A 14574-nucleotide genomic window follows, 5' to 3' on the forward strand; every position below is an offset into this window, starting at 1 on the left:
AAAAATATAATAAATCATGATCGAGTGGGGTTCATTCCAGGGGTGCAAGGATGGTTCAACATATGCAAATCAATGTGAGACACCACATTGACGAAATAAAGGATAAAAATCACATCATATCAATAGATGTAGAGAAAGCATTTGACAAGATATAATATGTATTAATGATTAAAACTCTTAATAAAATGAGTGTAGAAAGAAAATATCTAAACGTAATAAAGGTCATATATGATAAACTCAAGGTTAAAATTATATTCAATGGTGAAAATCTGAAATCTTTTTCTCTAAGATCGGGAACAAGACAAAGATGCCCACTGTCACCACTGTTTCAACACAGTACTGGAAATGCCAGCCAGAGCAATCCAGCGAGAGAAAGAAATAAAAGGCATCCAAAGTGAAAATGAAAAACTGCCAGTTTTTGCAAATGACATGATTTTTTATATAGAAAACTCTAAAGACTCCACCAAAAAGGATTAAAAACAATAACCAAATACAGTAGAGTTGCAGGAGACAAAATCATTTGTGTTCCTATATACTAACAGTAAAATTTCAGTAAAACAGAATTTCATTTGCAATTGCAAGAACAACAACAAAAAAACCTAGGAGTAAACTTATAAAATGTCAAAAAACCTATACACTGAAAACTGTAAGACATTGTTGAAAGAAACTGAAGACACCAAAAAATGGAAAGATGTTCCATGTTCATGGATTGGAAGAATCAACATACTTAAAATGGCCACAATACCCAAAGCAACATACATATATACAATATACAGTGGAATACTACACAGCCATAAAAGATGAAATACTTCCATTTGTGACAACATGGATGGATCTTGAGATTATCGAGCTAAGCAAATTAAGTCAGACTTAAGTCAAAAAAAGTCGAGAAGTACATGATTTCACTCATATGTAAGATATAAAACAGAGGGCAACAAACAACACAAAAAACTCATAGACACAGACAGCAGTATAGTGCTTTATCAGAGAAGCGTGAGGTGCTGGGAGGCAGAAGAGGGTAAAAGGAGTACAAATACACAATGCAATGTACTGATGATGTATTACAGAACTGCATACTTAAAACTTATATAACCTTATTAACCAATGTCACCCCAATAAATTTAATAAAATTTTAAAAATTTAAATAACTGGTTTAATTGGGTACTTAACAGGATACTTCGTCCACTAACAAAATACACTTTTCTGAAGTTCACATGGAACACTTATCGAGATGAACTACCTTCTGAGACATAAAACACACCTTACCAAATATGAAAGAACAGAAATCATACAGCACATTCTGTCAAACCACAGTATCATCAACCTAGAAGTAACAGGAAAATAGATGAAAAACTCCTAAAGCCGTTAAACATTTCTAAATAACATACAAGATAAAAAAATTCTCTAGAGGAATTCAAACTTATTTTGAACTACAGATGCTCACTGACTTATGAGGTTACAGCATAGCTTAGCCTAATCTACTTTAAATGTGCTCAGAACACTTACATTAGCCTACAGTCGGGCAAAATAACCTAACACGAAGCCTATTTTATAATAAAGTGTTGAATACCTTATGTGATTTAGTGACTACTGTACTGAAAGTAAAAAACAGAATGGTTATATGGGTACCACTTTTACACCATTGTAAAGTTAAAAAATTTTAAGTTAGGGACCAACTATAAATGAAATGAAAATAAGACATATCAAAGGTTGTCTGATGCAGCAAAGTAATGCCTAGAAGAAAATTCATACCACTGAGCAAACAGAGAAAAAGAATGATCATCGATAATGTAAGCATCCCCCTGAGAAAACAATAAAAAAGAGCAAATTAAACCCAAAGCAGAATAAAAGAAACAGTCCAGTTCAAAATGGTGATGTAAGATCCTGAACTCAACTCCTCCCACAGATGCGCTAAATCTATAGCTACATACAGAACAATTTTCTTGAAATAAAACCTTCCCCAAACTAGCTGAGCAGCTCCTACCTCTTGGTGAATGAGAGAAAACTCACAGCAAAGAAGGTAAGAGGCTGAGACAAAAAGTTGCCATAAACCCCACCCCTGTTGTGGAAACCCATAATTGAAAGGGAACTCAAAATCCCAAACTTCTTGAAAAGTCAAGGTTCTGAACCCCATGCATGTGGTACAGCAACTTTTAAGACCTGCACCTGAAGATGAGCCCCTACAACATCTAGCTTTGAAAGCTAATGGAGCATGCATCCATGAGACCAACAAGGCTACATACAGCAAACTGAGAAACAGTTCTTATAGGGTGCATGTGTGTGGACTCACCTACCCCATGGCACAGCATAGAGGCAGCCAACTGACAAGCACCCAGACTTTCTGTGAAGGAGGCTTACCTGCTTATCTTAAATCATCCGCCTGAGGGGCCGGCATCTACTTTAACACATCTAGGCACCTACTGAAATAATTCTGCAAAGACAGAGGTCTGCGGATGCAATGTGCCCTCTCCCTCTGCCTCTCTGTAGCTCTCTGGTATCTTGCAGAAGGAACCTGTATCATTGACTGATGCCCCGATTTTTGCCACTGCCACCTGGGGACACTGCTCTATCATCTGGCTCTTGTGGCCAGCGGGACTTATGCTAGAGGATCCCAAAAGAATGTACAGATGGAGAAACAGTTCTTAACTGGCTACCACTCTGAGGGCACAGAAGAGAGACAACACAATGTTGGTGGGATGTAAACTGGTGCAGCCACTATGAAAAATAGTATGAACATTCCTTGAAAAATTAAGCAGAACTATTCTATGGCCCAGCAATTCCACTTCTGGGTAGTTATCTAAGGAAACAAAAACACTTATTTGAAAAGATCAATGCAGTATTATTTACAACAGCCAAAACATGGAAACAACCTAAGTGTTTGCCAGTGAATAAAAGGATTAAGAAAATGTGGTATATACACACAATGAAATATTATTCAGCCATAAAAAAGGAAAGCTTGCCATTTGTGACAACATGGATGGACACTGAGGGCATTCTGCTAAGTGAAATAAATCAAAGAAGAACAAATACCGTATGATCTCACCTATGTGTGGAATCTAAAAGCAAAAACCTGAGCCCATAGATACAAACAACCAATTGGTGCTTGCCAGAGGTGAAGGATAGGGGATGGCAGGTGGCGGTTATGGGTGAAGGGGGTTAAAAGGTACAAACATTTAGTTATAAATCATAGGGATGTAAATACAGCATGGTGATTTTAGTTAATAATATTATATATTTGCAGGTTGCTAAGACAGTAAATCTTAAAATTTCTCATCACAAGAAAAAAATTGTAACCATGTTATATGATGGATGTTAGTAACTGGACTTACTGTGATGATATTTCACAACATATACAAATACTGAATTATTATGTTGTACACCTGAAACTAAAATAATGTTATACATCAATTATATCTTGACAAGTCAAATAAAGTGGCAAAAAAATTAGATGCATAAAAATGCAGGAAATTAATAGAGAATACCGAGAAAACCAATATGTTTTTTAAAATACTTAATAAAATTGATAAATGTCTAGTCAATCTGAGTAAAGAAGGAAGACAGAAATTACTAATACAATAGTCTCCCCTTACTCTGCAGTTTCACTGTCCATGGTTTCAGTTACCCATGGTCAACCATGGTGCAAAAATATTAAATGGACAATTCCAGAAATTAACAATCCATAAATTTTAACTAGTGCTCTTCTTACTGTGATGAAATCTCATGCTGTTGCTCTGTCCTGCCTAGGACATGAAATATCCCTTTGTCCAGCATATTCATGCTGTATATGCTTCTCACCCATTAGTCGTTAGTAGCCATTTTGGTTATCACACCAGAAGATCAAGAGTAACCTTATACTACATTGCAATACCTACATCACTCACCTCACTGCATCTCATCACTTAGGCACTGTATCATCTCACATCATCTCAAGAGTGTACATCACAAGATAATTTGAGAGAGACCACATTCACATAACTTTTATTATAGTATGTTATAGTAATTGTTCTATATGTTAGTATTGTTGTTAATCTCTGTGCTAATTTATAAATTAAATTTTACCAGTTATGTACATATAGGAAAAAACACAGTATACATAGAGTTCAGTACTAGCTGTGGTATCAGGCATCCACTGGGGTCCTGCAACATATGCCTACTGTATTAAGAATAAGAGGAGGAGAAAATGAAAAAGCATTTGATAAAATCCAACACCCATTTATAACAAACTAGGAATAAAGAGAAGTTTCTATTCTTGAAAAAGAACATGTACATGAAACTTGTCTGGAACATCACACTGAATGTTGAAAAACTAGATGCTTTTTTGGTAAGATAAGGAACAGGGTAAGAAGTCTCCTCTCACCATTCCTATTCAACACTGTACTAGTAAACCCAGTTAATGCAATAAGGCAAGAAAAAGAAGTAAAAGATATACAGATGGAGAAGCAAGATATAAAACTTTTTTGCATATGACATAATTTTTTATGTAAACACCTGAAAGAATCCACAACAGAGATCACTCTGGAAATTCATAAAAGAGTATATCATAGCAAGGTTGAAGGATACATAATTCAATTTTTTTCCTATAGACCCATACAAATACACTCAACTGATCTGTGACAAGGGTCTAAAAGGCAATTCAATGGAGAAAAGAATCTTTTAAACAGTGCTGGAAATAGTGGTTATCTACACACAAAAACAAAACAATGAATCTAGATACAGACCTCACATCTTTCACAACTGAAAGCAGATCATAGATCTAAATGTAAAATGTGACAATTAAAATCTAGAAAATACAGAAGAAAATAAAAGTGACCGTGAGTTAACTGACAAATTTTAAGATACACCACCAAAAGTAAGATAGTAAGTGTCGCTGCATTAAAATGAAATTCCCATTCTACAAAAGACAGTGGTAAGAGAATGAAAAGATGGGCACAGGCTGGGAACAAAATCTTTGCAGAACACTTATCTGGTAAAGGACTGGTATCCAAAATGTCCGAAGAACTTTTAAAATTCAACAATACGACAGATAATCCAATTAAAAATGGGCAAAAGATCTGAACACATATCACTAAAGAAGATATACAGATGGCAAATAAGCATATGAAAAATAGGTCAACATCAAAGGTCATCAGGGAATTGCAACAATGGCTATCACTAGACACTGATAAAAAATAAATAAATAAAATTCAAAAGACTCAGAATACCAAATATGGTGAAGAAATAAAGCTACAAGAATCTGCATTCATTGCTGGTGGGAATGGAAAATAGTATGCCTACTTTAGAAGACAGGCAATTTCTTACAAAACTAAACATACTCTTACCATAGGCTGTAGCAATCATACTTCTTGGTATTTACCCAAATGAGTTGAAAACTTATATTCACACAGAAACATGCAAATAAGTATTTATAGGTATTTTATTCATAACTGTCAAGACTTAAGAGTTAAGCAAGATACCCTTCAATAGTAGAATAAATAACCAACATGTGGTATATCCATATGATGATATATTGTACAGAGATGAAAAAAATGAGGTATCAAGCCATGAAAAGGCAAGAAAACTTAAAAGTATACTGTTAAGTGAAAGAAGACACTGACAAGGCTATATACTGTGTGATTCTAAGTATGTGATAATCTGGAAGAGATAAAACTATAAGCCAATAAAAAGATCTTTGCTTGCGAAGGATTTGGGCACTGGAGGGAGAGATGAATGGACAGGTGGAACACAGGGTATTTTGAAGGATGTGAAACTATTCTATAGAATATAGAAATGATGGTCATACGTCGACATACATTTGCCAAAACCCACATGTTTTATTACTCAGAATTAAAGCTAATATAAACAGTGAACTTTAATGCACCAATATTGGGCCATCATTGTAACAAACACACTACAGTAGTACTAGATGAAAAAAACGGTGCAAACTGTGTGGATGCAAAGGGTCAACTGGAAACTGTACTTTTGATCAATTTTTCTGTAAACCTAAAATGGTCTGAAAAAAATGAAGTCTCATTGCTTCACATCTTAAAAAACTAGACTTAAAAAAATTAGTATCTAGTGAATATTTTAATCCTCTGCATGCATTTAAGAGAAACAGAAATTTTTATATACACCATATTTTACTATTTAATAGTTTGTTTTTAATTAACTTTTGCTACTTTAAATTTAATTTTAAATTAAACTTTTCTATTTAGAAAATCATTCTAAGACTTAATCTTTAAATACTAATGAGTATAAAACTGCAAACCATAAACAAAAATTTTCAAATCTCTAAAAGGACAAGAGACATAGTTTATCCCTCCACTTCATTTCACATTGAAGATATTGTCAGAAGTGAGTAGTTTAGGGGTTTGCATTTAATCTCTGAAACCAACTCAGAGTTTCAAAGATTTACATAAGCTCAAGCTGTTTTCCTCCTATCAATTAAAATAGAAATTCAATAGCTTTTTTCTCTCATCAAATAAAATATAAATTTGTCTTAAGAATAGTATAGCCTTGTCTATAGCCTTGTCTACGGCCATGCTACCCTGAACAAACCCAATCCCGTCTGACCTTGGAAGCTAATCAGGTTTGGGCCTGGTTAGTACTTGGATGGGAAACACCTAAGAAGACCAGATGCAGTAGGTGTAAAAAAAAAAAAAATAAGGGATTGTAAACTGACAAGGTCCTTGCAATCTGTGAGGTCAAGCAAGGGTTTGCCTCGCCTAAAAAAAAAAAAAGAATAATATAGCCTTTTAAATATCAAAGTTCTCTAGGAACATGCACATAAAAAAACTAATTGAAACTAAAAAATGTGCCTGAGAACTTAAATATACCCATCTGAGAGCTAGAGATTCTGCTGCCTGAAATGGAACAAAAATCCTGTTTGGTTCCAGGAATTTCTTGCCTTACACATTTATTTCTCAATCAATTTACATTTTCAAAGCCCAAGAAATAAAAAATCTTCCACAGGAAATAAAATTGTGAACTGCTAAAAAAGCCTGCAGTTAAATGATTGATATATTCAGTAAAGATACCTAAAGGAAAGAAATATAAAATCAGCTAAGATAAGCAGTCTGCTTACCCACAGTTAAGAAAAACTAACATTCAGAAAGTCGAATACATTTCCAGGCTTGGGTTGCAGGCACACCCCAGTTGAGACAGAACCCCTAAATCAGGTCAGTCCTTTGCGAAGGAGGAGAGGGACACCTGAGCAGTCCCAGGAATAAACTCTCTCCTCTCCTCCCCCAGGCTTCCATTCTCACAAGTGAGGAACCTCTCGGCCTAATTCAGTTTAAGTTCTGACCCAAATGAACTCCAAAATCCACAAACCTTTTGTCCAGGAGACAGGACTCCTGGTGTTCACAGTCGTTCTCAATGTGCACAAATTATACTGAGTGCACCTATATCTCGAATGCAAATGTAAAAAACATCTAGGCCTAAGAAAACCCCCTTTGCCAGCTCAGAGTGGAACTTACTTTGGAGTCACTGGCCTCAGGCCTCTGATTCCCAGTCACAATGCTTTGGACCATCACAGATAATTTAAATGACACAAACCAATGTTTCAATAATCCAGCAAAATCACTTAAACCCAGTGTTCATGTGTAATGAAATAAGAAACTGTAGGGGACTTTTCCTAGTTCATCAAGCCCCGATATGCCATTTCAAATCACGCAAAGGAAAAGAACAGACGTCACAATATTATTACTCCCCCCCCGACTTTGGGGGGAAAAAAAGAGAAACAAAAATTTTAAGAAATGTATGTAATAATGAAATATTTTATTTGGAAATTCACCTCTTCTCACCACTTTGGAAATACGTCATACTGTTTCCCAAACTCTAGTGATTAAATAAATTTTAAATGTATTGAAAAACCAAATTTCAAGTGAAAAAATCTTTTCAAAGTGACAAACATAGGGAGGGGCAGAACTGACCTGGAACTATGCTGAAAGGACCTACCACCCAGGAAAGTTTCCCAAGGGGAACATCCATCCAACGGACTTCCCTGAGGATGTCTGTTCCTATAGGAAAGATAAGATCCTGGGGGGAGAGGAACAGGGATTTCATACAACATATTCCAGGTGGTTGTCTCTTGCTTTCCTCTCAGGTAAAATATCCACAAGAATAAATCTTTGAAAAGCGTCATCCATGGCTCAGTGGATAAATGATAAACGATTAAACTGCTGCGTCTGTTGGAAATACACCACGGAGAACAAACAGTTAATGCTGCTGCTAAGAACTGGAGTGGGGAAGATGGCGCCTAGGAATGCGGAATGCGGGGAAAGATCTGGAAATTTAGGTATTTACTGCCAGCCTCAGGAAGAGCTAGGCGGGGGGAGCAGGGTCGTGGATTTGAGGCCCTGCTTCCCAAACATTTGAAAAGTAAGGGGAAGACGAGTGCCCTAAGGAGAAAGGAGGACCTGGGATTCCACAGACCACAGCTGCTCCCACGCACGAACCCTGGATCCCGCGTCCGGATAACCCTTCTCATGGTGACCGCACAATCTGAGGGAGACGCGGCCGCGCGCGGTGACGGCCGCCGTGGCACTGCAGAGGGCCTGCAGGTCCCGGCTGCCAGAAGGCTGCGTGAGAGAGGGGGCTGAGGTCCGAGCGGACTCGGGTCTGCAGACTAGATAGTGGCCTCTGTGAGGTCGGTGCCCGCCTCGGCTGGTTCCAACCAGCCCCTGTCCCCGCCTGGACACCCGTCTCCGCATACTTACCATTTCTCGGTTTCTGGAGTTCCCTGCCATCCACCCTACGACTCCAGCGGCAAGTGCAAGTCACAATGCTAGATGACGTGCTGCAGCCACCTGAGGCCTTTGATGGCAGCAAGAGAGCAGAACGTGGCAAGAGGTAAAAGATACTAGCACGCAGTCCACGCCAGCACGCCGTTATCGCAGAACCGCCCCCACATTCGTTACCGATGAACCTCCTGATTGGACAGTTCTCAAGGCTCCGCCCCATCCTGCCTGAGTGACAGCAGGACGGAGATTTCGTCTTTGAGCTGTTGTCTTGGCAGTGGGCCAGAATCTGCCCTCTCCAAGGACGCTGCGTTTAACCGTAAGGCCGCCAGGCCACTCACGAAACTGTGACCTTCAGAAACATGGACACTTAAAAGTGACCTTAACATGCACATAATGATGAGTTTGGCTCCATTCTGATCTCTGACCCGGTTCCAGCGGGGAAACGTTGCCCTTCCCCCTAGTCAGCGGGTACTTTAAAGAATCCTGTGGTCTCAGGGGCACTTGGCTGTGGTGGGAACTTTGAACCTCACAGACCTAGTCTAGGCCCAACGCCAAAGGTACCAGCATGTGTGAAACATGAAGCAAAGTAATCACTGGAAAACCTTTTCAAAGAACCCCATTAATATCCATTCAGTGAAAGGTCAAAGGAGGCAAAACTGAAAGAATACTGTTTATCGAAAAATAACAGATGGCAAAGGTATAAAGAATAGTCAGGATAGTAGTCATCTATGGGGCAGGATAGAGATAAGTCAAGGTCCGGAACATCAGGACAAGCTGGCCACTGCCCACTGGCCATTTATGAATCTTGATGATGATTCCAAGGGTGTTTATATTGTCACTACAAAATTGTACAATAACACTTTGTATATTATTTTCTGAATACATTTGATGATAAAAATGTTAAGAAGAAATTCATTTTTTAAAACAATATAATGTATATGTTTGCCCTGTAAAGTGGCGATCACAGTTTTGGCAGCAAAAATTGGTAGCAAGCCATGCATCTATTTAGAAAGAATGGGTTATATAAAACTCATCATCACATGTGCCTTTTAAGAACAAAGGGTGATATCTACTGATATGTAAAGTTCTATTTATCGATATAACAATTGAAATATATTGAAATATATATATACACACCATGTTATCTCTTCTATAACTGTTTCATGGTCACCTGCAGAGTCAGATGGGCCCCCACCCTAGGTTTAGTGGACAACACATTCCTGCCAGAAACATATGAAAGAGTTTATGACTCCCATAACTGAGGTGTCTGGGGAGAACAGTGCAGGTCTCTCAAGCGGGTGAGAAATGCCTTGCTAGAGCAAGGCAAGGAGCCTGGCCTGGGTTTTTATTGAGGTTAGGGGGTGGGCACACAAGGGGAGGGGCTTCCAGGGATTTAATCTCTTGCCAGTGCCAAAGGAGTGAGCACTCAGACTTTATCATCACCTTGCACAGATGTGGGGCACAAGGGGAAGGAGGGCTAAGCTGTTAATCATTAGAAAATGGAATCAGAGACCTCTGGTTTCTCCTCTGGCATGTAAGGAGCTTAAAATGTGACATTCCTATCCCCACCAGAAAAAAACTAACAAACTTAAAATTAACAACTCAGCTCTATCAAAGTATTAATTACAGGGCAAACTGCTGTCTACCAAAATTGGAAAGGGAGACAGAAAAATAGCCATTTTGAAATATGCCCACAATTTTCTGTTCTTCTTAACAAGACCTGTCCTCAAAGATTGTTCCAGCAGAGCCGAACTAACTGGGCTTTTACCAGCACCAAATTGACATGAGGGAGGGAAATAGGCAACTTGAGTCCTCTCTAGCCATTCCAGACTCTCCAAGCTGAGACAGAACCCCTGTAGTGGGTCAGTCCCAGGGGAAGGAAGGGAGGGGCACCTGAGCTGCCCTAGGACTGAAGTCTGGGACCCAGCACCCTCCTCTCCCCAGGGAATAATGGAAATGCTCCCTCTCTCTGGCTTCACTTCACAATGAGGAAACGCTCAGCTGGATTCAGTATAAGGTTCTGACCCAAATGAACTCCCAATTCACAAACTCTAACCCAAGACACAGACTCCTGTCTTTCACTGACTTTCTCAATGTGCACAAATTAGAGTATGAGGTCAACTGCACCATGTATGAATAGCTCAAACATAAGGTCTAAAAATGTCAAGGCCTAAGAAGCCACAGCCTCAGAAGGTGTGTCACCACCTGCTCCTCCATATGCAAGTGCACCCCTCATCTTTCCAGGGCCGTAACTTCTCCTTCCATGCTGGGTGTGAACAGGAAGGACACCTGCAGGGAGAGTCTCCCCAGGGAGAACCACTGGGCCTTCAAGTGCTTCCCTTCGCATGTCAAGAAGGGGGTGCTTAGCTCAGTTATACTGACCTCAGGCTCTGCATCCCACTGGAGTGTCTCTGAACCACCACTGATATTTTAAATACACAAATCCAGTGTTTGAACAATCCAGCAAGATCACTCAAACCCAATGAGTAAAGGAGGGAAGAATACTGTAAGGTATTTGGCTAGCTTAACAAGAAAATCCACAAGTATCTACTGCTTTCAGAAAATAATGATGTTAATTATTATTTCCATGGCAAGAAATTGTTCTGTAAACAACTGATTACACTTAAACACTCTGCTGTTAAAATTTCATCTGAAATCACCTCCAAATCATTTCTGAAATTTACCTCTTTCATGACTCTTTGGAAGTATTTTATACAATCTTTAAGACCGATTGATTAAATGCATTTTACATTTATTATAAAATAAATTTTTATAAAAGGTGAGTGAATCTTTTCCAGGTGACAAAGTCAGGGAGGGACAGTGCTGACAGGAGAGAACACCCAGGAAAATTTCCAAAGAGGAGCCTCCACCCAGAGGACTTCCCACAGGACGTCCGTGCCCGGGCTAGTTCCTGGCGGAGAGGAACGGGGATTTTATACAACATCCTTCAGCTGGTTATTCTCGCCTTTCCTCTCATGTAAAATATCCGCAAACAAAAATTAAATCTTTAAAAATGATCCATTCACTGACTGGGGGAAAATGATAATTAAACACAATATGTCTGTTTGAAAGGACCCCCAGAGACCAAGTCATGACCGTTCCCTAATGACCCTACCCGTGGTCACCACACCATCTGGGGAGACTTGGGGCTGCGGACGAAGAGCTGCCCAGAGAGGCTCCGGGGCCGAAGTCGCCGCGTGCAGCGACGGGACAGGTCGCCCGGGGACCCGGCTGCAGGCCCAGCCCCCATGCTGTGTGCTGGAGGAGCCCGAGGTCCCAGTGGAGCTCCGAACAGACACGGTGGGCAGACTCAGAAGGTGACAGCGGGGAGGCCAGGTCCCACCACAGCTGGCTCCAACCAGCCCCTCGTCCTCGTCTCGGAACCCGGTCCCGCACACTCACCATTTCCCGGGTCCTGGAGTCTCCTAGCATCGTCCCTGCAGCTCCCGCGGCCGCTGCAGGTCATAGCGGGACTGAAGCTGTAGCAGAGACACCTGGACCGTTGACCATTAGCCGCAGGTGAGACGCGATCTCAAGAGCTGCCAGGAGCGTCCACGCGGTTTGCAGTGCGTCGCCCCACCAGTCTGTACTGCTGTGCCCCTGGCTGGACAGTTAGCAAGGACCCGACTCCTTCATTCCTGGGCGATGATGGGAGGAATTTACTGGTTAGATGGCTGAGCAGAACCAATTTCCGCCTTTGGTCGTCAACACCTCTCCTTCAGGGACGTTGGCTTTTAATCAAAACTTGTTCCTGGCCCTAATGGGACATGGCCTTCTTCCTGTAGCTCTTTCTGAATGCAAGAACACAGGTGTGTGCAGGGAATTCTAGAGTCAGTTTCCGGAGAGAGGGTCGCCCTCTTTCTGTACAAGAGGGAATCCCAGGCCACACCAGACTGGGACCAGAGGGTCAGAGATCCTGCCTGGGTCCAGGGTCGGCACAGGCTACAAGCCACGCATAGAACTATTACCCCTATTTAAGAACACACTTAAAAATTACCTCACCACATAGGATCCCACTGGATCCATTTTGTGTTTTTCACTGTTGTCAGTGTTGAGGGTTCCACCCATTCCTTCTCCACCTCCATATTGCAGTACTTTTGTTGCAGGATTCTCCAGAGGAGAGACAGCACCGGAAAGCTATAAGCAGGAAACAGCATTTATTGATGCCGAAACAGCTCAGCGGATTCTTATGCAAAGGCTGAGCCCTGATTGTAACATAACAGGCAGTTTTATACAATCTCGTTATTCCTACACAGCTACAGATATAAGGAAGAACATTAATTGGTTGGCAAGCTGTGAAACAACTGATGTTAGCTGGAGAGTCCTTGAGGTGGGGGAAGGGAAGTGAAGAACGAACTCATTGGAGCAGGAAATAGCCAGGCAGGGTCAGGCTGACACACTTTAACGGAAGAATCCTATGGTTGTCCAATGCTTTGTCTCTGTTTGGAAGTTGGAACCTGGAAGCCCTCACCTGAACACAGAGACTCTTTTCCAACCAACTGTGAGCTATTAGACATGTTCCATAAAACTCTCAGGTGCATATTTTACACTACAAGAAAATTTATGTTAGTTTGAGTGTGTGCCTAGAGATTTTATAAAAGGCTATGATATCCCTGAGGCAACTGAATTCCTGTTTTCACCAATATTAGAAAAAACAAAAAGTTATGTAAATATGAGATGTATTCAAAAACTCAATATACTTAACACATTGGTTGAAAACTCTTAATGTGGCAGCCTGACCCTGCCTGGCCATTTCCTGCTGGAACAAGTTCCTTCCTGACTACCCTCACCCCCTTCCAAGGACTCTCCGCTGACGTCGGTTTTCTCATAGCTTGCCAACCAATCAGTGTTCTTCCTTATATCTGTAGTTGTGTAGGAATGACAAGACTGTATAAAACTGCCAGTTATGTTACTATCGGGGCTCAGCCTTTGCATAAGAATCTGCTGAGCTGGTGCTGGCATCAATAAACGCTGCTTCCTGCTTATAGCCTCGGTGTCCGGTCTCTCTGTTCGACAATCCCACACCACCAATGCATTTATTTATTTGAATAGCTTTATTGATATAGAATGCGTGCGCCATACCATGAACTCCTTTAATGTATATATCTCATTCTTTTCTGTATATTCACAAATACATAATCATAACCACAATTTAAGAACATTTTGGTTGCCTCAAAAAAGAATCTCTATACCCTTTAACTATCACTTTCTCATTTTTCCATCTGCCTCCCCCAAGCCACAGTCATAGCCCTCCTCCAATCTATTTTCTATCTCTATAGATTTCCTTATTCTGAATTTTCATGTGAATGGAATCATAAAACATGTTGTCTCTAAATGACTTCAATCACTTAGCATAATTTCACAAGAAACATCCATGTAGTAGCATGTATGGGTACTGTATTCATTTTTATGGCCGAATAATATTCCACTGTATGGATAAAACACATTTTGCTTACCTATTCATTTGTAAATGGACATTTGGATTGTTTCCACCATTTGGCTATTATAAATAACATTGCAGTAAATATCCATGTACAAGTGTTTGAGGGAATATATATTTTCATTTTTCTTGGGCATAAACCTAGGAGTGAATTGTTAGGTTCCATGGTAATTCTAAGTTTAAAATCGAGGAACTTCCAGATTATTTTATAAATGGTTGCACCATTTTATTTTCCACCAGCGGTGTATAAAGGTCTAATGTCTCCATATTCTCAACAAAATTTATTATCTCACGTTTTGATTCTAGTCATTCTAATAGTTGTGAAGTGATATCTCATTGGGGTTTTGATTTGCATTTCCTTGATGACTAATGATATCCATCATTATTTCATGTGCTTTTGGTCATTTGTACACC

The 14574-nt window shown here is 40.0% G+C and overlaps 1 protein-coding gene across 1 annotated transcript in view; it reads right to left on the minus strand.

The window, feature by feature from the left end:
- Positions 1-8878, minus strand: part of LOC105305638 (zinc finger protein 791-like) — a 21092-nt gene extending 12214 nt beyond the window's left edge. The window contains 1 exon segment of the mRNA XM_023523405.1: positions 8697-8878. Coding sequence (XP_023379173.1) covers positions 8697-8726 — 30 coding nt within the window. The 5' untranslated portion in view covers positions 8727-8878.
- Positions 8879-14574: the final 5696 nt, after the last annotated feature.

Source organism: Pteropus vampyrus, unplaced genomic scaffold, assembly GCF_000151845.1.
Source record: "Pteropus vampyrus isolate Shadow unplaced genomic scaffold, Pvam_2.0 Scaffold391, whole genome shotgun sequence".
NCBI classification, from domain to species: domain Eukaryota; kingdom Metazoa; phylum Chordata; class Mammalia; order Chiroptera; family Pteropodidae; genus Pteropus; species Pteropus vampyrus.